Source organism: Haliotis rufescens, unplaced genomic scaffold (genome assembly GCF_023055435.1).
Source record: "Haliotis rufescens isolate VD_foot unplaced genomic scaffold, xgHalRufe1.0.p SCAF_10, whole genome shotgun sequence".
NCBI lineage: Eukaryota > Metazoa > Mollusca > Gastropoda > Lepetellida > Haliotidae > Haliotis > Haliotis rufescens.
Window position 1 is genome coordinate 28,640,916 of NW_025963780.1, and position 27,416 is coordinate 28,668,331.

At 40.1% G+C, this 27,416-nt stretch overlaps 1 protein-coding gene across 12 annotated transcripts in view; it reads left to right on the forward strand.

Annotated features, from left to right (window-relative positions):
- The window catches only part of LOC124135050 (histone deacetylase 4-like), a 156,595-nt gene that overhangs the window by 89,287 nt on the left and 39,892 nt on the right, over positions 1-27,416 (forward strand). For 6 of the 12 annotated variants that reach the window (XM_046500217.2, XM_046500222.2, XM_046500226.2 and 3 more), the window contains 6 exons: positions 6,537-6,751; positions 10,867-10,950; positions 15,604-15,718; positions 17,437-17,557; positions 18,988-19,103; positions 24,831-24,968. In XM_046500217.2, the coding sequence (XP_046356173.1) occupies positions 6,537-6,751; positions 10,867-10,950; positions 15,604-15,718; positions 17,437-17,557; positions 18,988-19,103; positions 24,831-24,968 (789 nt within the window). The remainder of the gene's footprint in view (positions 1-6,536; positions 6,752-10,866; positions 10,951-15,603; positions 15,719-17,436; positions 17,558-18,987; positions 19,104-24,830; positions 24,969-27,416) is intronic. The other 6 variants (XM_046500218.2, XM_046500219.2, XM_046500221.2 and 3 more) reach the window with 6 other exon arrangements.

Genomic DNA, 27,416 nt, shown 5'->3' on the forward strand with positions numbered 1-27,416 from the left:
GAAACATTATCACAGCTGTATCTGAGAGACTGGTGATGATGAATGCAAATATTGATCCTTGTTGGAATACAATTGCCAAAAGTACAATAGGCATTGTGTACATGTCTTTGTTCTAAACAGTTATGTGTAGACAAGCGTTTCAGTGAAAGACAGTTGAATCAATACCCTTTCTGATCACTTCAGACTCGAAGCATAACTCACGCTTGCAGTAAAAGGCGACTATGCTTGTCGTAAGAGGCAACTAACGGGATCAGGTGGTCAGGCTCACAGACTCAGTTGAAGCATGTCATCGTACCCCAGTTGCGTGGATTGATGCTCATGATGTCAATCTCTGGATTGTCTGGTCCAGACTCGATTTTTTACAAACAAACAAAACATTACTTCAGACACATACTCTGCTTCGGCCAAGATATGGTTGGTGTTATATATATTGGTAGTAGTCCTGATTTCCATTCCACAAAGCCATCTTAGCGCTAAGGTGATCGTAAATCCCATACTTAAACACTGGCTTACAATAGTCGTAGTGCTAAGATCGTTTTGTGGAACGGGCCATGGACATTGAGGAGAGTGAGTAATGGTCCTGGTTATTAAGAATCAGGAATTGCTTTTAAATTGGGCATTTTGATTCAGATTTCCCTCAAAACTATTGTATTTTGTCCTCCTCAGCGTGAAAGACTAGTTTTGTATAAATGTTTAGAATGTGTTCGTAAACAGAAAAGAGACTAAAAAGTAAAGTTCTTTTTGATCGTGTGAAATTTGTCAAGGTAAACTGTTCTGTCCATTAGTCATTACAATGTTTAAAGAACATTTCAGTCTTGCATCAACAGGAAAACAAGCTGTTAAGAACAGGTTTTAACTGTTAAAGTTTCTTTTGGTAATCATAACATGTATGTTCTTTGAGGATAAACTTACTGCATAATTATGACGATGATGTCCTTGTATTCTGCACAAGAGGGTATATGTGTGTACAATCAGTTTAACAGCACTGTGCTCTTAAGTGATGCTATTGACGTCATAAGCACGACCCCTGACCCTACTGTGAACGGATCGGGTCTCGAAATGCCAAGTGAAGTACAGAAGATGGCTAATTATATGAAAATATTTCCATGGTAAAATAAAATCCTATTTTATAATGGAAATCAGTTCACAACGCATACCTTTCTCATGAGGGGATAACAATGCCTTTAGTGTGTTTGATTGGGATAACTGAACAATGCTACATTTGTGTGTTGACTTAGAGCTATGTTTGTATGGCTTTTGACTTCATTGGCTTTTAACTCCCCATAGAAAAGTTGTTGTTGATGTCAAGGGTAACTGATTTTGAAAAATTTACATTGAATGAAATGTACATCTGTGTCATTTATAATATCAATGCTTTAGGAATAGTTTAACCGTGGGAAATCTGTGTAATCTGTAACTGCCTTTCTGTTATTTTTGAAAGATATTCTGGCATGACTTGATAAGGAACAAGTTATGTAATATATCTAGAGCAGGAAATGTTGGATTGAAATTGGGGGGCCCATTTTGAAGTGCCATATCTAGTTGGTCAGATATTGTTAGGGGGCATGATTGGTGCAGTCTAAGGTGCCCCAATTCACCATGCAGAGTTTTGTCCCTTGGACACCAGAAACGCGTGGGTTTGAATCCTTGATTATGTTACTAGGTTTGTTAGCACCATACCCGTGCTTCACTCACTCACTCACTCACTCATTCACTCACTCACTCACTCACTCACTCACTCACTCACTCACTCACTCACCACTCACTCACTCACTCACTCACTCACTCACTCACTCACTCACTCACTCACTCACTCACCCATTCACTCACCCATTCACTCACTCATCCACCCACCTACCCCTTCTCGCCCACCCACCCACACACACACAAACACACACAAATATTGTTTGTTTAGGCATGTTCTAATTAAATTCTTTTTGGACGATTTTTTTTTTTAACAAAATTTGCAGTTTGCACAATACAAGCTATCTTAGTAATATTTAATGATTCTAGTCCTGCTGCATATCTACATGTTGCCGGCAGGATTTAACTATGCCCTTTTCAGGTGTGGGAATTGCTGTACACCTCAGCACTAACTATATCAAACATTCATGAGGCACTCCTTCTTATGGAAATTGCCACGCTTTGAGAAATGACGCGATATACTCACAACTTTTCATTTTCAATAATTAATGTCCAAGGGACTTGCATCTTCAAGTGAGAAATTTCACCCTAAAAAGATATTTGTGGGAAAGTTTTCCAATGTAATGAGTTTAGAGTAGGTTCCTTCAAAGCATGTGGACTTCCCATGCCAAAAGCACCTGTGGACTATTGGGGTGATGGTGGTTAGAGGGGGTAATTGATCTTCAATATTGATTGCCTGAAACCTTTTTGGAAAGAAAGAAAAGGTTTGCTGTCTGAATTTATAAATTATGACAAGTTTTGTGTGAAAATACTGAAGATATATAAGAGTTGTTGGCATTTTTGAAACAAAGCGATGTTAAAAATGTTGGTGGTTACAAAAAAGTGAGGTTCTAGATACTGGTTTGTTAGTTTCTTGTTCAAAGTGTTCCGACATTTTGTAATCACAGTAGACATGGCCACAACACAAGTGTTTTTACTGTTAAGACACCTAATCAGATGGGGGAATCAAGATGTCTTGAAGGATGTATTTAGTAGCAGTTTCCAACATCCCAGTATGTTTTTAAAAGAGATTGTGGGCACACTTGAGAGATGGAGTTCCAAGCCTCCGGTGTGGTAGGATTTAGTGTCCTCTAGCCGGTGGAGTTTATTTGGGTTATTCTATATAACTGTCTATTTTCGCTAGGGCTGAACATAACCTCCAGAGCTGTAGGGTAAAATTAGAACCAAACGGAACTGGACACTGTATAATTATAGAGCTTAGATGATCCTAACTCACATACTTTAACATATGAGGTGGGGTTGCCTAGTGGTTGAAGTGTCAACTCATCACGACATGGGTTCAATGAAGCCCAATACCGGAGGTCATATTGCTGGAATTGCTAAAAGCGGCATAAAACCATACTCACTCACTAAGATAGTCGTAGCCCAACTCGATGGTATTATAACACTGCATTAGTATCAAAAGTAGCCTTTTTTGTGTGCATAGATATCTTTACAGATCTTAATTTGCTGATTGATGCAGGCATCACATCAAAAATGCATTCTGTCGAGTGAAACAGCATTTTAAGCATACTAAAAATTAAAAAATTAAAATTGGTTATTGGTTTATAAATACCCAATTGACTCGACCCAAGGGAGTAAAAATGTATTGAATACCCAAAGAAAACTATAAGTACCCCCTGTGAATGACATAGTCCTGCACCATGACCGTGGAATATATTTATTTTATGAAAAAATAATAATCTAGAAATGCATACAAAAGCAAGTCTAGCCAGCTCAAGCTAGCTCTATTCCACATCTGAAATCAGCATAGAGAATTTTTTTTATTTTTAGAGTCAAGAAGGATATTGTGTAATATAAGATTTCAGAGACTAAATGTTAGTCTATGAATGACATCATGGGAGAATATACTCAATGGCTCAGAGCTTTATCTGGAGCCCAGACCTCAGCACGGGTTGAGGACTAGGTCAGTGATGCGGAGATGGATGGATGTCATTTCATGGCAAGGTTGTTTGGTGAAGTGAGTGTAAAGGAGGTCAGTTCTACAGTCCTTGCTTGCTTAACATTGCTAGGGACTTAGAGTAATTAGCCTAGATGGTCGGCCATGTTGAAGGTCTTGACTGCCATAATTGTTTGCAGATAGTTGAGACAGAGAGGGTTAAAGCCATGATGGTTGATGGAGTTAAAGGGCTTGTATGCAGATGGTTGAGATGCAAAGGGTTAAAACCTAGATGGTTGATGGAGTTAAAGGGCTTGACTGCCATAATTGTCTGCAGATAGTTGAGACAGATAGGGTTCAAACCTAGATGGTTGATGGAGTTAAATGGCTTGACTGCCATAATTGTCTGCAAATAGTTGAGACAGGGAGGGTTAAAACCTAGATGGTTGATGGAGTTAAATGGCTTGACTGCCATAATTGTCTGCAGATAGTTGAGATGCAGAGGGTTAAAACCTAGATGGTTGATGGAGTTAAATGGCTTGACTGCCATAATTGTGTGCAGATAGTTGAAACAGAGAGGGTTAAAACCTAGATGGTTGATGGAGTTAAATGGCTTGACTGCCATAATTGTGTGCAGATAGTTGAAACAGAGAGGGTTAAAACCTAGATGGTTGATGGAGTTAAAGGGCTTGACTGCCATAATTGTCTGTGGATAGTTGAGACAGAGAGGGTTAAAACCTAGATGGTTGATTGAGTTAAAGGGCTTAAATGCCATAATTATCATGTTGAGGTGGAGAGAGTTGCCGAGATTTATCCGTTTGTAGTGGGTATACTGCCCAGGTGATATATGGTGGAAGATATCTACCCATATACCTCCATCAGCATTAAGATTAGGTCCATGTAGTCTCATGTGGATTAGCATTGCAGAGTTTATCCAGATAATTAGCAGAGTATTGCTGATATGTCCAGCATGCAACAAAATAATTCATGCAGGTCAGTAAGTGCAAGACATCGTGAAGTAAGACTCCACAACAGGTGTGTTTAAAAATGTATGAATGTAAATCGTGTTGAATTAAGCACCTCTCTGTTGGTCGAACACATCTATCATGCATGCTGCCTTTGCCGTCACGGCTGACAGTTGCCGCTGTGAGGTTTCAAGAGCCAACAGGAAGCCTGGTGTCCACTTGATGAGTTACACACCTTACATCAGACTGTCTCCATTGTTGAGTTGATAGAGCATCAGCTTGGTGGCGAAAGGTCGGTGGTTCGATACCCAGCCATGTTAAAAGATGATACTTGTTGTTTCCCTGTCTGGTGCCAAGTTGGCATGGTATTTCAGTGGGTGAGCACACGGTGCCACGCGCGCAATTGTGCATGCGTGTTGCTATATATCCTGAACAAATATTCCCTGAAATATTTTTATATGGGAAATATGAAATCGTTCACTCAGTCTTCACTAAAAGAAAACCTCCCCCAAAAATATTCAAGATCCCCAACTTAATTTGCTCAGTATAAGTGCAGTATTCTGGAAGGCGACCACCGCTTAACATTAGGACAGTTTAGAGACCGTCTTATCAAGGGAATACCTACTATTTACAGATGTACTTGAAATCTTCCAAGGTTGATGTTCTTAAGTTCATTTCATCTTCCTTCCTCAACAGAAGGTCTTTTCTTACAACTCACAGAAAACAGACAATCGTTATCCCATCTTATCCTGCAGGGTATGGGGGCGGTCGGGTAGCCTAGTGGTTAAAGCTTTCGCTCGTCACGCCGGAGACCCGGGTTCGATTCCCGACATGGGTACAATGTGTGAAGCCCATTTCTGGTGTCCCCAGCCGTGATATTGCTGGAATATTGCTAAAAGCGGCGTAAAACCATACTCACTCACTCACTGCAGGGCTTAGTATTGACAGGCCCATATTCACAAAATGGTCTTAACACTCACATCGTCATTACTCCTATACTCCTATACTTTGTGTAACTGAATTACAACCTGTATCTGTGATGGGTGCTTAGACATTGGTTTGCACCTCAGGGGCACAGGTGGCCCAGTAGTCAAAGTTGCTGTAGTTCGCTGTGCAGAGTTGTGTCCCTTACTTTTGATCATAGGTACAAATCCTTTTTCTACCCTGATTGTTTCTAGGTTTGTCAGCACCATACCTGTGCTAGTTGGTTTCACCAAAGTAGTAAAGATCTAAGACCTGCATCACTTCGGGCTTTCCTCCGACATTAAGCTGACATGCTGTGATTGTTCGTTCAAGCCCTTATTTGCCCCCATTATGTTTCTAGGTTTGTCAGCACCATACCGTGTTCGTTGGTTTCATAGAGGTGGTAAACGTCTGAGACCTGCATTGGAGGGCTTTCCTCCCACATTAAGCTGACACGCTATGATGTTAATGAATACTGTTAAAAGTGGTGTTAAACCAAACTCACTCACTCACTCTAATGCAGTCCTCAGCCTGTCCGCACCATTTTATGATAATCATAAAAAAAATAGGATCCAGTTCCATTCCTTTACCTTTGGACCCTTACCTTCACTTCAAGAAAGTTTTTGTATACAATTTTTTTGTGTATCAATTATGTAGTGTGTGTGTGTGCATGTGAACATATATCCTGTGTTATTTTGCAATGCGAATTATGACCTTTATGTTAACCTTTGCTTGCTCCATTAGTCTGGCAATGTTAGATTTTTAGCTCACCTGACTGAATGTCAAATGAGTTTATGGTATGGCCTGCTTGTCTGCAGTGTCTGAAACTTTGCACTTTGAACCACATTGTGCCCAAGTTACGATTTTGCAAATATTCTTAATCTGAAACCACTATGTACTGTTCCTTATCCATGACCTTAGGAAAGTCATTGTTGTACCAATATGTATAATGTCTTCACCTTCAGAAGGTACAACCAAAATGTGTTAATTACACAAATTATAGCACCTTTGTTTACCTCCAATAGATCTGACTCAGACGTCCCCGCTGGCTTCGCCGGAGTTAGCGCGACGGCAGTTCCGTGGTCCTCCGGAGCTATACCAGGACCAGCACCTCCAGAGAGAGATTGCCAACATCAAACAGCAGCAGCAGCTACAACACCAGTTTCTCCTGCAGCAGTATGAGCAGCAGCGACAACAGCTGGAACAGGAACACGAGAAGCAGCTCCATGAACACATCAAGGTGGGTGTCCTCTTTCACCAGCGTAGCCAGTAGTCTTCCTCATTGCCTTCCTGGGTCCATTCCACAAAGTGATCTTGGCGCTAAGGTGATTGTAACTCCCATACTTTAACATTGGCTTTATCATCATAGCGCTAAGATCGCTTTGTGGAACAGGTCCCTATGGCTCACAAGAACTCCAGGGGCCAGTTCCACAAGGTGATCTTAGCGCTATGGTGATCGTAACTCCCATACTTTAACATTGGCTTTATCATCGTAACGCTAAGATCGTTTTATGGAATGGGGCCCTGGGGCTCACTAGATCTCCAGGGGCCCATTCAACAAAGCGATCTTAGCGCTATGGTGGTGGTAAGTCCCATACTTTTATGTAGGCTTAATCATCGTAGTAGGGCTATGACTATCTTAGTCAATGTGATGATGCAGTCGATCAGCAAATAGAGATCTGTAAAGAAATATAGGCTCGCAAACAAGATGGCTATTTTTGGTACTTACACCATTTGGTTTTGGACTTTTTCATTCGTATTTGTACACAAGAACTTGAGAGTTAATTGGTTAATGGTGATTTATGGTATTTTATGCAAATACTCAGCTTTCCTGCCCCTCTTTCCACAAAGCAATCGTAGTGCTATGATTATCATTAGTCTGTGTTAAAGTATGGGAGTAACAATCGTCTTAGTGCTAAGATTGCTTTATGGAACAGACTCTACGTATAAGTATGGGAGTTACGATCGTCTTAGTGCTAAGATTGCTTTGTGGAACAGACTCTACGTATAAGTATGGGAGTTACGATCATCTTAGTGCTAAGATTGCTTTGTGGAAAAGACTCTATGTATAAGTATGGGAGATACGATCATCTTAGTGCTAAGATTGCTTTATGGAAGCGTTATTCCTAGCATGGCCTTGACTAGATTAACTATCGTCATATGAAAAAATCGGATCTTCTTTAACTTTTGAGTAGTTCATATCATCCTCTTCAAGAGAAGTTAGGGCAAACCTTACACCTATAGTACCCAAGATCATTTTTTATGTCCTAGGAGTTAACATATCACTCAGTGTTGAAAACATTAACTTAAAAATCCAAACTTTGAAGCCATTGGATGTTAAGCCAAGCATCCCATCCTGTTTGAATTGCCCTCAGGTGTACAAAGATACCTGTTTAGACACCTGTTTAGACACCTGTCTTATTGAAGGATGTTTGTGGTTGAGTTGGGGATGATGTGGTTCAGTAAGTCTGTCTCTATAAGTAGGCATGTTACGTCTCTCATCAGTTGTCCTGTGGTATATGACAAGGGCAGGTTGTCATGGTTGTATTAACAGATCGTGGGTAGGAGTGCCCAAAGTGTTGGCAGGTTTTGATGAAGCCTTGATCTTTGATGGTAATAGGCCTGTCTCATCTCTATGATAGTATTGTAGCTTCCTGCTGCATAAATCTTGTGTTCTGTTAACATTCTTTGGGTTTTCCTTGTTGCTAATGGTGACTCCCTTCATCATCAACTTATATGTTCTCCCACACTCAATGCTAATGAGGACCCGTGAAGATCTGGGTTAGAATAGGTCTTCAGCAACCCATGCTTGCTGTAATAGGTGACTATGCTTGTCATGAGAGGCGACTAATGGGATCGGGTGGTCAGGCTCGCTGACTTGGTTAATGCATGTCATCGTATCCCAACTGCGATGATTGATGCTCATGATGTTGTCCCACATTGTCTGGTCGGGACTCGATTATTTACAGAACGCTGTCCTGTAGCTGGAATATTGCTGAGCGTGGTGTTAAACAAAGACACAAACAAACAAACAAACAATGCTAATGCGAATATTTAGATTCAGTAATAATCTTGCACTTTAAGTTTGAATACATAGTGTAGAATGATTGAGTAACAAAATGAACTTGTTCTAACTTTTGAGATATTTTCACTAGCTATTCTTAATATCACTAACAACACTGCATGTAAAGAGTAAAGATGGAGACTGACAGTTCATGAGGATAGACAAGGACGAATCCTGGACAAGCCATCTCCTTGGCCGGGCTGGTTTATCCAGGATTCATCTTCTCTTGCCTGCCAGATGTTATCCATCTTTATAGGGGACCCAGTGGCCCAGTTGTCTAAGGTGCTACAATTCGCTGTGCAGGGTTGAATCTCTAGGGCACGTCAGAAACCTATGATTGTGGGTTCTACCCTGATTGTGTTTCTAGGTCTGTCAGGACCATACCTGTGCTAGTGGGTTTCACCAAAGTGGTAAAGATCTAAGACCTGCATCACTTCGGGCTTTCCTCCCACATTAAGCTGAAATGCTGTGATATAACTGGAATACTGTTCAAAGCAGTGTTAAACCCATTTCACTCACCTCGCTCGCTCACTCACTCACTCACTCACTCACTCACTCACTGCCCATAATACCAATCACTAATCATGTACAGGCCACCATCATATAGCTGGAATAGTACTGATTGGGGCATCAAACCCCCACCAACCCCTACCCCTGCATCACCTCCCTAACAGCCCAAGCACCTGCTATGATTGAGAGATTAACAATATGCCCCCTGTATGTTTTGGATGTGTGTGATTGAGGGCTTAGTCAGGTCGTAGTTTAGACTTTAACGTGTGACGTGAGACTCTGAATGGGATTGTGAGAGTGATACTGAACCAGGAGTATGGTTGACTGGTTACTGTCGGTCATGGATTACAAGACAGCACTGGGAAGCTATTGAACCCATAGTAAGAAGATTAAGATGTTGTTTATCATATGAAACAGTTGTATTGATACAATACACCACTCTGATAAACTTTGTATCTCAATCCGATAAATATCCAAAATAGGTCAACTAGCAGGAACTACTTTCGTAAGGTCTAGACGTCATTCCAATGCATACTTGGTGAAAGTCTTTGCATATAGTTTCCCAAAGTTTTGTTCATGGTTTCCAGATGTAAAGCAACATTGTTGCAAGTCACTCTATTTAATTTGGGCAGTTTATTCATCATTTCATTTGTATTTCTGTGTGGTTTAATAAGTCTTACACTTTGATTATAATATGACGTGAACATTATATGATAAAGAGATCATTACCCTGGTGTAATATCAAATATTAGGATTAAAAGTATGTATTATCCTTGCCAAAGGTTTACATAATACAAGTACTGTTCCCAATAATATATATTTACTATACGAAAACATACTCGGCTAATAATCTCTATAAGTCGTGATTCAGATCTGAGTGGCGTTTAAAGAAACTAGAGCTTTAATAAGGCAAAGAATGACACAAGGGCTTAGTTGAGGCACAGAATGACACAAGAGCTTAGTTGAGGCACAGAATGACACAAGAGCTTAGTTTAAGCACAGAATGACACAAGAGCTTAGTTTAAGCACAGAATGACACAAGAGCATATTTGAGGCACAGAATGATGACAGCTTAGTTTAAGCACAGAATGACACAAGAGCATATTTGAGGCACAGAATGATGAGAGCTTAGTTTAAGCACAGAATGACACAAGAGCTTACTTGAGGCACAGAATGACACAAGAGCTTAGTCGAGGTACAGAATGACACAAGAGCTTAGTTACCGTCTAGTTTTAAAGGAGAGGTTAGCTGGAAAACAAAATTGTTTAAAACCAAGTGGAATCACATGCACACGCAAGATCATAAAGAGGCCATAGAATTTTCCGGTATAATATCTTTCATTCCCTACTGGAAAAACCCTCTGTAGAAAGTGTGGTTTCAAGAACTATAAGTTGATGGTGATGATGCTGTTAAGGTTGATGATACTGTTAAGGTTGATGATGCTGTTAAGGTTGATGATGCTGTTAAGGTTGATGATGCTGTTAAGGTTGATGATACTGTTAAGGTTGATGATGCTGTTAAGGTTGATGATGCTGTTAAGGTTGATGATACTGTTAAGGTTGATGATACTGTTAAGGTTGATGATACTGTTAAGGTTGATGATACTGTTAAGGTTGATCATACTGTTAAGGTTGATGATGCTGTTAAGGTTGATGATGCTGTTAAGGTTGATGATGCTGTTAAGGTTGATGATGCTGTTGATGGTGATGATGGTGTTGATGGTGTTGATGGTGTTTTATTTGAATGCATTTTCCTAGTGGCATCGCTTTGTCCTCCCGTAGATTACTCCAGGTCATTGGTCATTGCAGCTACAGAGGCAGCACCTCGAACAGGAACACCAGAAACAAGTCCACCAACTTATCAAGGTGGGTTAGCTAGTTCTGCTTCTGTTTACTTCTGTTGGTCCATCTGTCTGTCTGTCCATCCCCATGTTTGTATCTTCGTGGCTGCTTGGCACTCTACCATGTTCTTCTTTTCTATCCTCTGGGCCTCTAAGCTTTTCAGTTCTCAATTCTGTAGGACCCTCGGATTCAGGTTGACTGACTGGATAAAATGGTCCATGTTTTCTCTCCATCTTTGTATTTTGTACCCTTGTGATGTTGTTTGTATATCTTATCCCCCATCTTCAGTCTGATAATGATTGACAGACCTGAGCCAAGCAAATGTGACCTTGATGACATTATGAGGATGAGGATGAATGTATATACAAGCCCATAGCCTCTGTTACATCATGGTTCAGTGTTCTATCTGGTGGCATTGTCCTCCAGCTTTTTGCGCAATATATTTTTTCTCTTGGCCAACGTGGCTTATCTTGAGTTGGTATTTTTAGAAGGGTTGTTTCAACATGAGTGAATATTTTATTGATAATTTGAATTTAGTGCCAGGAAATGAAGGTTATAATCTGTCAGGAGACAAAGTTCGTGGTATTATGAGTAAAGTTCTTCTGCGGCACTTGAGGTCTCTGGAAGAGGGAGACGTGACTTGTTTCATGTTGTGCTGGCACCAGTTGGGATGTCATGATGTTGTTACGGGTTGTTTCTCTATAAGGTTGCAGATGTTGTTTCCCTCGTAAGATGTTGTTTCCTGTGTGATAAGAGGAAACATGAAAATCTCAGTCCTGGAAAGATTTTGTGTGTGTAAGTTCGGAGGTTATCTATGAGGATAAGATTAGGACTTTTATGTTTTATGACTCTGATATTTTGTTTGCAAACCGACAATGTCACAAGCTTGAGTCTATGCGAGCAGATTTGTTGGTATTTTGATCATGCATCAAGTTAGCTGCCCACATCTGAGTTTACTATTATACCATTACATGCCATGGCACTACATATCTCAGGGGGCGGTCGGGTAGCCTAGTGGTTAAAGAGTTCGCTCGTCACGCCGAAGACCCGTGTTCGATTCCCGACATGGGTACAATGCGTGAAGCCCATTTCTGGTGTCCCCCGCCGTGATATTGCTGGAATATTGCTAAAAGCGGCGTAAAACCATACTCACTCACTCACTCACTCACATATCTAAGAACTAGTACCATATGAAACAGTTTCATAAAAATGTTTCATAACATCATAATAAAATAGTAAAAAAATGTTAATGTTTAATAAAAGCGATGAAATTTAATAAAATACACAAAATAAATGGATAAAACCCTCAACATGTTGTCATAGGGAATGCAGTTTCATGATATTGAAGCATCAATTATGATTCAAAATCACAGAAAATAGATCCATCTTCGATTTCAAATTGTCATTGCGAACTAATTATGGCGCCTAGACAATTGTACACACGATGCCTTCTAGTCTGCTCAGTCTGTGCAGATCAGTGCCCTTTTGATCCGTCTGCCGTTCCTTATGATGGTAGATATCTGGGCTTAAAATATCTTACATTGATTTCCTCAACATCAGCTATTTCTGGAGGACTATTTCAGTTGGCTATGGGGGTTAATCATGCACTGATACCTCCAGGTAATGGCTTTCCTTAGTGAGATTTGTGGGTTATTTAAGGAAATCGAGCTGTTTTGATGCCCATTTCGCTCTATTTCTGTCATTTCTGTCTAAATTTAGGATATGATTCATTGAAAAAATGCCTCATATATTCTGTATCATCTATTTGATCTTTTCAAAAAATTTGAGTTGCTTGGGATATTTTGATTCTGAATGTAGTTCAAGTTTCCTCTTTTGAAAATGTCACCCACATGCAATGTTTAAGCGTAAGATTAAACCTGTTTAGATTTGTGAGAGATAATAGTATTTGCCATGTTTGAAACATTTTTTTGATTCATTGAGGTATTATTGAAGGTGTTCGATGTTGTCGCTGGAAGTATTGATTGACACGTCATGGACAATTTGAGAATGTGAGAGATAGTCATACATTAGCAACCTTTCACTGGTTAGGATGAATTATTTAGGTGTTTTCTGATCGGGTAACGAGGTCGGAATTCAAGAAATGAGTGTTCATTTGGCAGTACTTTCCTGCGTTGGTACAAGGTTGGAGAACTTATCTTACTAATATATGTTTGCATTCTTCATCTATGATAACAGCTATGATGCTATTCATGACAAATCTTGGTTAGTTGTTTTATTTACCAGATAATATTTACAGAATTGTTTTCAGTCAATTTGTTGCTGATTCTTGTTGATACTGGGGCTGTATAAAATTGATTGCCTTTTTTTTTTGTAACGAAACAAATCAATGTTGTACTGCCCTCTGGTGACCTGTTTGATGTTGATATGACTGCACTGCACCTTGGTATATTTTTAAAAAAATTCTAAAAGTTTTTATTTTATTTAATCCCGAAAATTTAAGATCAATATCTTAAAAATTACTTCGAGCATTCTCACAGATATCAATGTGTCATTGCAGTTTTCTTGACCATGTCATAAATATTTTGAAATGTTTCAAAAAAATAAAATTGTTTATACACATTCATTCATGATAAAGGAGAAAGCTTAATTTGAATGTGCTAAGCATATTACACAGTTGCTGTTCCCGCTGGTCCGTCAGATTTAGTGGGGTTTATAATTCATATCTTTGGTATATTTTTTAAGTCATCAATTCATGAAAACAAACAGGAAGTTATTTCTGCTGTACAGTTGGCTGTCCTTTCCTTAGTTAGTTCTAAATTCAGAAACTGTCAATTCTGGTATTTTGGATTCATGTGAATAATAGCTTCTCTTTTGAGTTTGATCCCAATTTGGCTTCTTCAGCAGAACTTGCACTATACCTGTATTTCGTTGGCTTCACCAAATTGGTAAACATTTCTAACCTGCATTACTTTAGGACGTCCTCCCATATTAAGCAGACTCGCTGTGATATAACTGGAATACAGTTCAAACGGCGTTAAACCCAACTCTTGTCACTCGCGCTTTTTTTTTTTTTTTTTTTTTTAAAGAGAATTATGAAGTTTTCATTTGAAACAAAACTATGTTACTTCATCATGCTTTTTCGGGGGTGGTCGGGTAGCCTAGTGGTTAAAGTGTTCGCCTGTCTGGTGATGACCTGAGTTCGATTCACATGTGTGTGGCCTATTTCTTGTGGCCTCACCTTGATATTGCTGGAATATTGCTAACATTGACGTAAAACCATACTCACTCACTCAATCAATCAATAAGGTCCTGTACGCTGTGACAGTCCTCACTACTATTAAAAAGATTACATTTGATTGTGTTGGTCCTAGGCTAGTCGGTACACCAGCAATGCACTTCACAGCCTTGGGGTTATTTTAGTACACTATTATCAGCCAGATTCTTGAAAGAGACTGTAATTTCCGTGTAGAAAGAATGACATCCGTATTTGTCTGGTTATGTAAATATATGGGGAGAATGTGTCATACTTGACTTATTTAAGAGTTGAATCATAAATAGTTGATAATAGGATTAAATTGGCAGGAGTGAGCCTTGCATATTGTTGTTTTGTCTCTAATGATAGGTGATGCTTTGTCTAGCAGGAAATTGGGTAAATAAGTGGAATATTAATTTCTCAGAATTATTGTGATTTGGTTTACATATGTGTATAATGTCATCTGTCTTTTCGACCGCCTCCGTGGTCTAGTGGTGGAGTGTCCACAAGGTTTACCACAAGGCTTACCACAAGGTTTTTCTTGAGTCTTACCATGAGTCTTACAAGGCTTTTCTTTTGGCTTTTCCACGAGGCTTACTATGAGGCTTTTCTTGAGGCTTTCCTTGAGGCTTACCACGAGGCTTTCCTTCAGGCTTACCATGAGGCTTTCCTTCAGGCTCACCTCAAGGCTTTCCTCGATGCTTAGCGACCCCCTATGTGGTCTAGTGGTAGAGCGTCCTCTCGGAGACAGGAATGTCCGGGGTTTGATCCCAGGTTGCGTCATTAAGATGTTGAAAGATGGTACTTAGGGAGTGAGTATAGTTTTAGCTATTTTCCAGCAATATCTTGGTGGGGTACACCAGAATTGGACTTAACACATTGTACCCATGTTGGGAATTGAATCTGGGCTTTCGATGTGACAAGTGAATGCTTTAACCACCATGCTTCATCACAGGTCCACAGCTGTGGGAAGTCAATGCTAAAAGAATGTTTGAGCCAAGTTATGAGCAACTTCAATACTAGACGGTGTGTCTACCTGTTTCAAGTAAAACAAATAAAACACTGTACAGCAGAGTTGACAAAATGCAATTATTTATTAATTTTCTGTTTTCATTTACAATCCTTTACACAATCATAAAATCAAGGAGGACATTCCCCCAAGATAATTCAAATGAGAGTATGACAAATAATAATACAAAAGTTTTGGTTTAAATTGTGCCATTTTGGCGCTGGTCCCGTCTTGAGAGACAAAGTGGCAAGAGGGTTACTACACAATAATAAAATCAAGGAGGACATTCCCCAAAGATAATTCCAGTAATACAAAAGTTTTTGTCCAAATTGTGCCAATTTGGCGCTAGTCCCCTGCCTTGAGAGAAAAGGTGGCTAGAGGGGTGTACCATTAAATCTGGCGCCGGGGGTGAGAGCAGGTGGGGAGCTGCTTTCACGGGTCGTTATTGTGTCAGGGTTACTTTGAGCAGCAGCAGCAAAAGAAGCTGGAGCAGCAGCAGCGCATCGAGAAGGAACTCTTGGAGAAGGAGCGGCTGGAGCAGATCAAGAACAAGAAGAAGACCGAAGAAAGTGAGTTGTCCCCCTTGGCTGAATGTAAGCATTGCACAGCACATCGTTGTGATATCAGTAAGTGATGTTGATGCTGTGATTGTCCCTACCTTGAGAGACATGGTAAAAGAAAGTGAGTTGTCCCCCTTGGCTGATTGTAAGAATTGCACAGCACATCGTTGTGCTATCAGTAGGTGATGTTGATGCTGTGATTGTCCCTACCTTGAGAGACATGGTAAAAGAAAGTGAGTTGTCCCCCTTGGCTGATTGTAAGAATTGCACAGCACATCGTTGTGCTATCAGTAGGTGAAGTTGATGCTGTGTTTGACCCTACCTTGAGAGACATGATGAAAGAAAGTGAGTTGTCCCCCTTGCCGGTTGGCTGTTTGATGGCTTACCATGAGGCTTACCACGAGGCTGACCAACTGCCTCTGTGGTCTAGTAGAGCGTTGGCCTGGAAAGCGAAAGGTCCAGGGTTCGATCCACGGTTGCATCATACCAAAAGACATTTAAAGATGGTACTTGTTGTTGCCCTGCCTGGCACTAGGCATAAAAAGGCTAAAACAATGACTGGTTGGCTCGGAGTGGTCTGAGTGGGGTATTCATGTTAAACTGCAGCATGGTATGTCAGTGGGTTAGCACTATAATATCAGCATAAGTGCTAGTATAAGCAGCCACACAATGAGTGAGTGAGTGAGTTGGGTTTAACGCCGCTTTTAACAGTATTCCAGTTATATCGCGGCGTGTCAGCTTAATGTGGGAGGAAAGCCCGGAGTGATGCAGGTCTAAGACGTTTACCACTTCGGTGAAACCCACGAGCACGGGTATGGTGCTGACAAACCTAGAAACATAATCGGGGCGAACCCGGATTCGAACCCACAATCATAGGTTTCTGGCGTGCCCAAGGGACGCAACTCTGCACAGCGAATCGCGGCGCCTTAGACGACTGGGCCACCCGTGCCCCCTGCAGCCACACAAACACATATGCATGCACGATGCTCTATAGGTGCAATAATCTTGAATGCAACTTTAACTCCACTTCACCTCACCTCATCCCTTATGGGATTCTGTATTTGAATAGCTCCCCACCAACCTATGTTCGTCATGTTAGGCTAGGACGGGTAACTCGGGTACTCAGGTCGGGTGTGTCCTGAGTAGGACCCGGGTACCCACAGGACTACCCGGACCCATGGTTAGTCACGTGATATATTGTTTAATGACAAAAACTCACTATAGCTCAGTGATTACACTACAAGTCGCTAATGTTCGCATTTCTTTTTGACGATGCACACATTCCTTAAAGCGTCAGTCAACTTCAGTGAACGCATGATCTGATTGTTTGATACATGTATCTAAATAGTTTTAGCCAGGGCTGCGGTAAAACAATTACCAATCAGATATTTTGTTCCCAACTCTTGAAACTTGCAGTGGGTACCCGAGTAGGGTAGGGTAATAGGGGGTCGGGTACATGGGTAGTAAATTTGGATCGGGTAGTCAGGCCCCGTGTCTTGGTTCATTGCGTGCCATCGTGCCCTGATGGCATGGATTGATGCTCAAAATATTGATCACAGGATGGTCTGATCCAGGCAGTAATTAACAGACCACCATAATTTAACTGGAATATTGTTTGGTGTTAAACAACAAACAAACAAACAAGATGCTTAAGGTGAGATGAAAAAAGAGGAATGCTATTCCCAACTTCCAGAGTTGATTACAGATTTGCTTGTTTGGTATTTCAGGTGCCGTTGCGTCCACTGAAGTCAAGCAGAAGCTTCATGAATTTGTCCTGACCAAGAAGCAGCGTGAAGCTGCCGTCCGAGAACTGACCACAGGCTCTCCACCACAGTTCAGACACCCATGGTAGGTCTTCTTCCAAGTTTCGATTCCCTGCATGCGTGTCTGGTGTTCCCTGCCGGGATATTGCTTGAACATGCTAAAAGCAGCGTAAAATTATACCCACTCACTCACCTTCCTGGTCTGTCACGAATCCCGGAGGCCAGAACTGCATTTGGAGGCCCAGTAGGCCCAGTGCTTGCCTGCTGGGATCTGTTGATTTGAGGTTCAGCATCATACTGAGGCTTGTGGGCTCATGAAATTAGATAATGTAGACAACATTGTCTCATTCGGCTTTTCTCCCACTCCCCGTGATGTCATTGCATTATATGCAGACCTTTATAGAAATATTGTATGTAGGTATGCTGTAAAGTTTACCAGCAATATAATGTGATAAATGAGACAAAGAGGATTGTGGATGAAAATAGGTCGTGGTTTGGATGGTGCCGATGGGACAGTATGCGTGAGCAGCATAGTCGTGGCCCTCCGCCGTGGCCGCTGTGGCATGGCAGACGGGTATAGGAATGGGATCTTTGTACCCCCTCCCGCGGAAACAGCAGGCACGAAGATTTGGACTGCTGCTGTAGAAGCAGCAGCAAAGAACCCAGTATTATTTGATGTAGATATGCTGTCCCACCGGCACCATGCCCGCCGCACCTAGTTTATTGTATGAACCGTGATAGGAACTTGAAGTATACAAGAAACTGTACAATATATGAGTTATATATGAGGGTGAAACATTAGCATCATTGAACAGTGAAAATTATTTTGAGTAGCAGTCTCTAGTTATATTAATCACCAAGACTGCGGCATGATGATGATGATGATGATGATGATGATGATGATGATGATGATGATCTACATGTATTTATATTGTTGGTGGAGTGTCCGTTCAGGGAGTGGAAGGTCTGGTGTTTGAACCCTGGCCTTGTCAAACCAAAAGACGTTTAAAGATGGTACTTGTTGTTACCCTGCATGGCGCTCGGGATTAAGGGGCGAAAATAAGGACTGGTTGGCTGAGAGTCAGCACACTGTGTCTGAGTGGGTTGTCAACCTGTGGCATGGTACCTCAGTGGGCTAGCACTATAAACCGGCATCAGTCCTGACTAGGACACACCTGCATGTATGTCGCTATATAAGTGCAAAAATCTTGGACGCAACTTTGAACCCCATTTCACCTCACCTTGAGTCTTACCATGTGCTTTCTCCAAGCAACTCAGTTATCCTTCATCCAAGGGGCTGTGGGATAGTCTAGTGGTTGAAGCGTTCGCTTGTCATGCTGAAGACCTGGGTTTGATTTCCCACATGGGTACATTGTGTGAAGCTAATTTCTGGTGTCATCTGCCGTGATATGGCTGGAATATTGCTAAAAACGGAATAAAACCATACTCACTCATTCACTCACTCACTCACTCACTCGTTAATCCAGACAACTAACAAGCAACTTTGTTTGACAGGGTACCAAACCAGGGGTCCCTGGAACAGAGTTCCCCCCCACAGAGTAACCTGTCCCCTCCATACCCACCTGGAATGCTGGGAAAATATGATGATGACTTCCCTTTACGAAAAACTGGTAAGTGCGATGTTGTTGTCTAGATTTAGATACGGAATGAATTGGAACGTGTCACTTTTAAGTTGGAATGGTTGATTTTTGTGTTTTTGTTGGGTTTTCTTTGGATGAATGTGCAAATATAGAATCTTACATGCAAATTTGGCAGCCTGCTCAATTTTCTGACTGGAAAGCAACGCTGGAAGATAAAGGGAAATAATGTGACACAATTTACTGTCAAAATATCAAACATGTATTGCTATAAAAACATACTCTGCCAAAAGTTTATTAAAATATTGTAAAAAAAATATCAGTGGAAATATCAAATGGTTTTGAGCAAATTCTCTTCTGGGACAAAGTAAGAACGTCTTTATTGATTAAAGCAGAATATGAGTCACTGAGGCTCAGGGATTCGTGATGTTATTCAACATCAACATCGGATCTTGTCCGAAGTCTGTTATTCAGGCAGGGGCGGTCGGGTAGCCTAATGGTTAAAGCGTTCGCTCGTCACGCTGAAGAACCGGGTTCAATTCCCGACATGCGTTCAATGTGTGAAGCCCATTTGTGGTGTCCCGTGATATATGGCTGGAATATTGCTAAAAGCAGGGTAAAACCATACTCACTTACTGTTATTCAGGCTAATCGTGTTATGGTGTGATCTTGGAATAACACAAACATTTGGCATCAATAAATGTTTAGAAATAAGAACAAATGTATTTTTTCACCATTTTATCCAAATCTGAATTTACACATTTTTATTCTGAAATAGTGTTCATATGCTCTGTGAACAGTGTATTGCGACACATATTTTAGTGAAGAGTTAGTGTATGGTTTCAGTTCTAATGTTCAGACAAATGATATTGTTTAGAAGATTAATGTTCACCATCCTGAAGATTAACACTGCTTCATCTTATTCGTATTTGTTGTATGGGATTCCTGACAAAGATTATTGTAAAAAGAGAGAGATGGACATATATTTGGGTTGAAGTGTCCTAGAACAGATAGGAGGCAAGAGATGCAATGGTCGGAGCAAATTAACGGGGCTTTACTTTATTGTTTTTTTTTGTATGGGTCCCTGACAAAGATTATTGTAAAAAGAGAGAGATGGACGTATTTTTGGGAGGAAGTGTCTGTAGAATGGATAGGTAGCAAGAAAGGCGATGTTCGAGCTCTGTTAGGTTCGTTCATGAAATATTGATTGAGACGCCCACACATTTACTGTGATGCAGGCATATGGTTAAGGACGAATCTGGTGTCTCCCCCGCTTGTCTTGTGAAATAGCATTGAGCAGGCTGCCTTTGTTTTTACCCGTTGTTTGGCCTGTGTGTAACCTGACCTTTGATGTGTGCATGCTAATAACTTAATGTTGTGTTAATCTGGTCCCATCATCGATATATGTGCATGTCCGCTGGGTCACTGTTAAACATTTAATCCTATTTCAAACAATGGACATAAGGATACAGTAAGGTTATCTTGATGACGTTTCATATTTGTTTTGTATTCTCATTCATACTGTTGAAAGAGGCGGTCGGGTAGCCTAGTGGTTAAAGCGTTGGCTCGTCACGCCAAAGACCGGGTTCTATTCCCTACATGGGTACAATGTGTGATATTGCTCGAATATTGCTAAAAGCGGCGTAAAACCATACTCACTCACTCACTCATACTGTTGCTGAAATGGTATGAGGTCAGTGCGTGAAGTAGCCCACCTGGCCATCCATATTTTGAAACTTACTGGCCTTAAAAGTTGCTGGTCAGTTTCAAATTTCACTAGCTTAAATATGCGACAGTTTATTTTCCCAGAGATTCTATTCTGCAAAGGTATCAATTTTGTCAAAATAAATTGCAAATCACGAGTCAAATTTTATGAGGGGGGTAACTGTGATCTCGCAACTTTGATTTGTTACGGGTATTAATTTGATTTTCGATTTTATGGTGATTGTAGAAGCAGGAGAACTTTTTTATTTTGATCTTATAAGAGGTTTGCATTATAAAAAAATTACAATTCAAATTTCATTAGCTATTCGGGCTGGGGACATTTCAGAATCTTAAGTCTGACTGAAATTTTGCTAGCCACAGACAAGCAGGCAGGCAGCTATTTCGCACACAGTACGAGATCAACTGCATTTGGAGACAATGAATCATTCTGAAAGTTTTAGTTATTTTTCAATATTGTATAAACTCCAACGCCAAGGACGTATTCAGACCAATAGGCTTCGTACAGAGAAATGACACGGTCTCAGATTGATTTGAATTTATATGGGCCATGTGATCACTTCTTGTGAAATGATTTGTGAGAAATCTATGCTGGTCAGAAATGGTGGTCATTGGGGTTTACAGTGGTCAGTGATGCTATCTGAAGCACTGAATGTGTTTCGTTTTTCGGAATATTTCTTTTGAAAAAAAAAAAATTAATTTAGATTGCTACCTAAAACATGTCCTACTCTTGTTGACCGATCTTTGAATGCTTTTAGTCGTAAAAACTTTGTTTTGTCCATGGAAAGCACACACTGTTTTGTGTTACTGTCTTGTGGTCCAAGCTGTAGCTAATTTCAGTTCTTTACATCATGCAAATTTTCATTTTTTAAAGATATTTTTAGATAGCAGTTTTCATTAAAGGCATGTTCTCTGAGTTCATTTTGAGTAAATGTCAACCATTTTGTGAAGTAAGAATATTTTCCAAAGATTAATGGTTTTCTTCTCAATGAAAGAACTTATTTTTGGTCAAATGAATGAAATTATTTATGAAATAATTATTATTATTTTTTCTTTGTGGCTTTTAATGTTCATTTCTATATCAGGGTTTGCTATCATATCAGCCCTTTATGTGCATCTGAATAATTAAATTGATTTACTAAAGAAAACATTAAGCTCATTTTGCTTTTAACAAACTAATAGTTTAATTTCGAAGCCAAATGAGAACAAATCCCAAGTATTTGGTATACATTTTTAAACTTGACATTCTTATATGTTGAGTCAAATGATATCTGATAATTAAAAAAGTGTCTTACTGACTTCTAAATGAGTTGCTTTTTGTATCTCATTATCATGGTCATGTGATCCTTTAAGCGGTGATGGTATAAAACTTTCATGACCTTTCTTCCATTGTAATTGTGCCTGAATCGAACCCAATTCATTTCAAAATTACAACAATTTATTTTTACGGTGAACGTACTTAAGTTTTGTAGATAAGCACACTGATTAAAAAATGTATATAACCGTCAGATTCAAATCTGCCTATTTCGTTCTGTGATAGCCATCTTTGAGAAGTACTTTCTTATAACATAGAACTCTCGTGCCTCCTCTGATACTCTGCCAGGAATGGTTAATTAAGCCAAGATATTTTTGAAACGTCTATTTTCTCCTGTTTTCCTCTTGTTTGACTCAAAGGCCAGATGGATGGGCTATGTTTTGTTTCACCGAGTATTTATAGCATTTCCATGCTTGTAGTCAAGAGAATGAAGAAACAAAATGAATCGTTGCCGTTAGCAACTGGCTAGTATCAAAGTGGATGAAACGAAAGAGGCCCCACAAGAGTGGGTGGCTGCGTCGTGTGTATAATTCTTGTGATGTTGATATATTTACTTTAATGCTTCCAGACAATATAGTGTTTCTGTCTGGTTGCAATGTCAGGTGTTCGAATTGAACAAATGGAAACAGGCCAACTTTATGAAGGGTTGATTATTTGAGGTGTTTAGGAATAGTGTGTAAATGAATATTTCAAATGATGGAGGAAACAGGGATGTAAACTTGGCCATTTCTCAAAGCTACTATTCCGATTGATCTAAAATATGCCACTCCAAACAAGTTAAGAACCACCCAATTCTTTCATATTAACTAGCAATATTAAAGAACTGGGTGATCCTTAATTTCATTTGAGTAGTATATCTCTCATTGCGTGGGCATGGACCTGTCCATTGGTGATGATTTCCTTCGTGATCAATGTTATTTTGTTAGGGTACTATAATAGGAGCTAATCATTCCTTGAGAGAACCATAATGATCACTTTCCACTAAGTCAGTCTTCTAACTCTCATTGCTAATACATGATCTGTTTCTAAATGTCACTTCTATACTTGAAACGTAAAATACCAAATCCTTCCCATGGCTGTATATCTTTGTCATGGTTTCTATGATACTCCTGTCGTTCTTCTAGAATACTTCAATTACAAGAAGTCACCTTTCACCTTTTGTCTTGGTATTTTCCTCCATAGTAAATCCTTGTCAAAGTTAAGTATTGCCATTAACCTGTGGCATTTTAGTTGCATTGCTAAATACTGATCTTACTAGATGTCAGTAAGCATTTATTTGGAAATGAAAAAGGCTGAAAATTCAAAATTTGGTGGGAAGACCTTTGCTTTTCAAGACACGTTGATAATGACTATTCTCCTACGCAATGCCTGTGCTTATCAAGATGTATTGGGACAGAAATATTCTTAAACCAGTGAAAAAATAATTACATTTACAGAAGGGTAATATTTCCAGGTCATCTTCTTATTCTTTAATGGAAAACAATTGTGCTTTTGTATTTGATGATATGATATGTCTTATGGCAGTTGATATCTTTATTGCCATTACTTGTTTTCTGCATATAAAACAAATGATTATTCAAGGCTGTATTTTCGCAGGGATGTAGTTACCAAGTATATGATGCTGTTGTCAGTAAACCCACATTGAGGTACAATGTTATTAGGCCTTGTTCAGAAGAACGCCAATGTTTGTGACCCGCCAGGAGAAAGGGACCTTATTGGTGCTAGGATACAATTGTCCTGTGACGTCATAAAGACATTTGACCTCAACTTACTTCCATATAAATGGCCATGTGTGCGAACTATACAAAAATATCTTGTTTTCTCTCATTTGTTCATAATGTAATATTAACATTACTTCAAATCAGACCCGTGAAGATTCAGTGGTAGAATAGGTCTTCAGCAACCCATGCTTGCTGTAAAAGGTGACTATGCTTGTCGTAAAAGGCGACTAACGGGATCGGGTGGTCAGGCTCTCTGACTTGGTTGATGCATGTCATCGATCTCAATTGCGTGGATCGATGCTCATGCTATCAATCACTGGATTGTCTGGTCCAGACTCGATTATTTACAGACCGCTGTCATATAGCTGGAATATTGCTGAGTGTGGCGTTAAACAACAAACCAACCAACCAACAACTTCAAATCATTCCAGCATACATGTCTGCTTTCAATTAAACAGACATATCTAAACACTGCAATCATTACATAAACAGTTTTAAGCCTAAAAATGGGACTTTGCAGAAAATGAAAGTCAAATGTTTGATGCCATATATCCCTGTAATAAATATGAATTGAAGCTTATGAATTGTATTTTTGTGGTCCTAAAATACTGTAGTTTTACAATAAAATAAGAAGTCAAAATGTGATTTTTCACCCATAAGGTTCCTTATGTCATGGTCTGTCACATATATTGTTTTACTAGGATTGAATAGTGTATTTTAGGATGTAAATAAAAACAAAAATGTTTGTAAAATTGGATTGATTGAAATAGTGCATTGTTGAAAGTATAATTTGTTTTATGTTCTCTGAAGGTTGACATGCTACTTGTACCAACAGAAAAATCTATGAGATTGTAACCCTTGAAAGTACGGACCTATGAAAAGAGTGTTTCAATGAAAGGGCTTTCATGTTTTGTATATTTGTACTGTATTAGTCAATGTCTTTCTTTCAGACAGCTGCTGCCTGCAGACATTACATAAGTATTACCCATTTGTCGATTTCAGCATCTGAGCCAAATATTCTTAAAGTGCGCTCGGCTTTGAAGCAGAAATTGGAAACACGTCGCATAATTACCCACAGTCCTCTAGTTCGGAGACGGGACAAAGGACCATTACAACTTAAGCGTAAAACTCCTCTATCAAGTATGTACCTGTACGGTCTCTGGTCAGTTGTTATGTTATATAGCTTTGATTCATAACGCGGTACTAATTGCTCTTTTAATCCTTATTTACCATGCGAAGATGTATTATTCTTAAACCATGTTTCTACTGACTTCACGAGTAGTTATAACACTATCATGTCAAAGTCTTGTATGTTTTATTGGTGGTAATTCAAGGGAGGTAACTCAAAGAAAAGAAAAGAAGCATATCCAGTTAATTGGTCATGTGACCTGATCATGTGACACAGTCATGTGACCTGCCTGTTCAAGTACCCTTGTGACCTTGACCTTGAAACCCAGCTAACCACCCTTCCCAAGAGTTTGTCCGCATGGCGAATGATTGATTGCAAATTGTTTACATTAACATACACAGCCATTGGCAATTTGGAAATAACAAACATAAATAACAGCAGTTAGAGGTTGGATTGAAGTGTGACATTTGTTTTTTGCATGAATTAGACTTCGAGACTAACATTTCTTTTACCGTTTACCTATGTCAGGGCGTGAGTTATTGCTCACAGGATCAGTAGGGTGAACTAGAAGTTTTTCCTCACCCATTTTAGATGCTATAAGTGAGATATGTTGTGGATAATATGATTTATGTTTAAACAAAAAACATATTTGGCTTATTTTCAAGCCGGTATCTAAAAGCATTGCAACATGTGGAATTTGGATGTTTGCCAGGTGAATCGAGGAATTTCATACCAGGAAAAACGTAATCTGCACTATGCAGAGTTTACATCCTATTACTCTCACTGTGTGTATGTTACCAGATATATTGTACTTATACGTGAGTTGGTTCTGGGAAGTTAATTGCTGAAAGAATTTTAAAAAATGCGAGTTAATAGAAGATTCGTGAATGGTATTCCAAAGCTGAAAATGTTTGGCAAGGTAGATGTTATTTTGAGAATGAGTAACCTGTATCTGAAGAATGAAAGTAGCAGGTCATTTCAGCAGTACATCTTCATGGAAAGTAACTGATTGCCCTCGTGGGTTCCCTCCTCAAAGGACTTGAGAGATGTTTCCATATTTACAAAATTGAGAATAAATTGCTTCTTTGCACCTTCAAGGGTAGGCAGCTTGTATTTCTGACATGTTTGTATATATAAAAACTTGGTTCTCATCGCTATATGGCTGAAATAATGCTGATGCGTCATTAAATTTGAACTCACTCACTTACTCAAGCGTATCCGGTAGGTGTTTGCCAGGTGATTAGTGTGTTAACTTGTAGATGACAAGAGTTTGATGCCCTGTGTTGGTGCAATTTGAGAAGACTGAAGGTGATGTCTGGCTGTGTCAACAATACTCTCTTTCCGGGGCAGAAAGGTTCCCTGAACTTCATGCAGCTCTCTCCATGGGATTCCAGGACAGAATATTTTCCCTGAACCTGCTGCAACTCTCTCCTTGGATTCCAGGACAGAATATTTTCCCTGAACCTGCTGCAACTCTCTCCTTGGATTCCAGGACAGAATAAGTTCCCTGAATCTAAGGCAACTCTCTCCATGGGATTCCAGGGCAGTACAGGTTCCCTGAATCTAAGGCAACTTTCTCCATTGGATTCCAGGGTAGAATAAGTTCCCTGAACCTCATGCAACCCTCTCCATGGGTTTCCAGGGCAGAATAAGTTCCCTGAACCTCATGCAACCCTCTCCATGGGATTCCAGGACAGAATAAGTTCCCTGAACCTCATGCAACTCTCTCCATGGGATTCCAGGGCAAAATAAGTTCCCTGAACCTCATGCAACCCTCTCCATGTGATTCCAGGACAGAATAAGTTCCCTGAATCTAAGGCAACTCTCTCCATGGGATTCCAGGACAGAATAAGTTCCCTGAACCTCATGCAACCCTCTCCATGGGATTCCAGGGCAGAATAAGTTCCCTGAACCTCATTCAACCCTCTCCATGGGATTCCAGGGCAGAATAAGTTCCCTGAACCTCATGCAACCCTCTCCATGGGATTCCAGGACAGAATAAGTTCCCTGAACCTCATGCAACCCTCTCCATGGGATTCCAGAGCAGAATAAGTTCCCTGAACCTCATGCAACCCTCTCCATGGGATTCCAGGACAGAATAAGTTCCCTGAACCTCATGCAACCCTCTCGATGGGATTCCAGGGCAGAATAAGTTCCCTGAACCTCATGCAACCCTCTCCATGGGTTTCCAGGGCAGAATAAGTTCCCTGAACCTCATGCAACCCTCTCCATGGGATTCCAGGACAGAATAAGTTCCCTGAACCTCATGCAACTCTCTCCATGGGATTCCAGGGCAAAATAAGTTCCCTGAACCTCATGCAACCCTCTCCATGTGATTCCAGGACAGAATAAGTTCCCTGAATCTAAGGCAACTCTCTCCATGGGATTCCAGGACAGAATAAGTTCCCTGAACCTCATGCAACCCTCTCCATTGGATTCCAGGGCAGAATAAGTTCCCT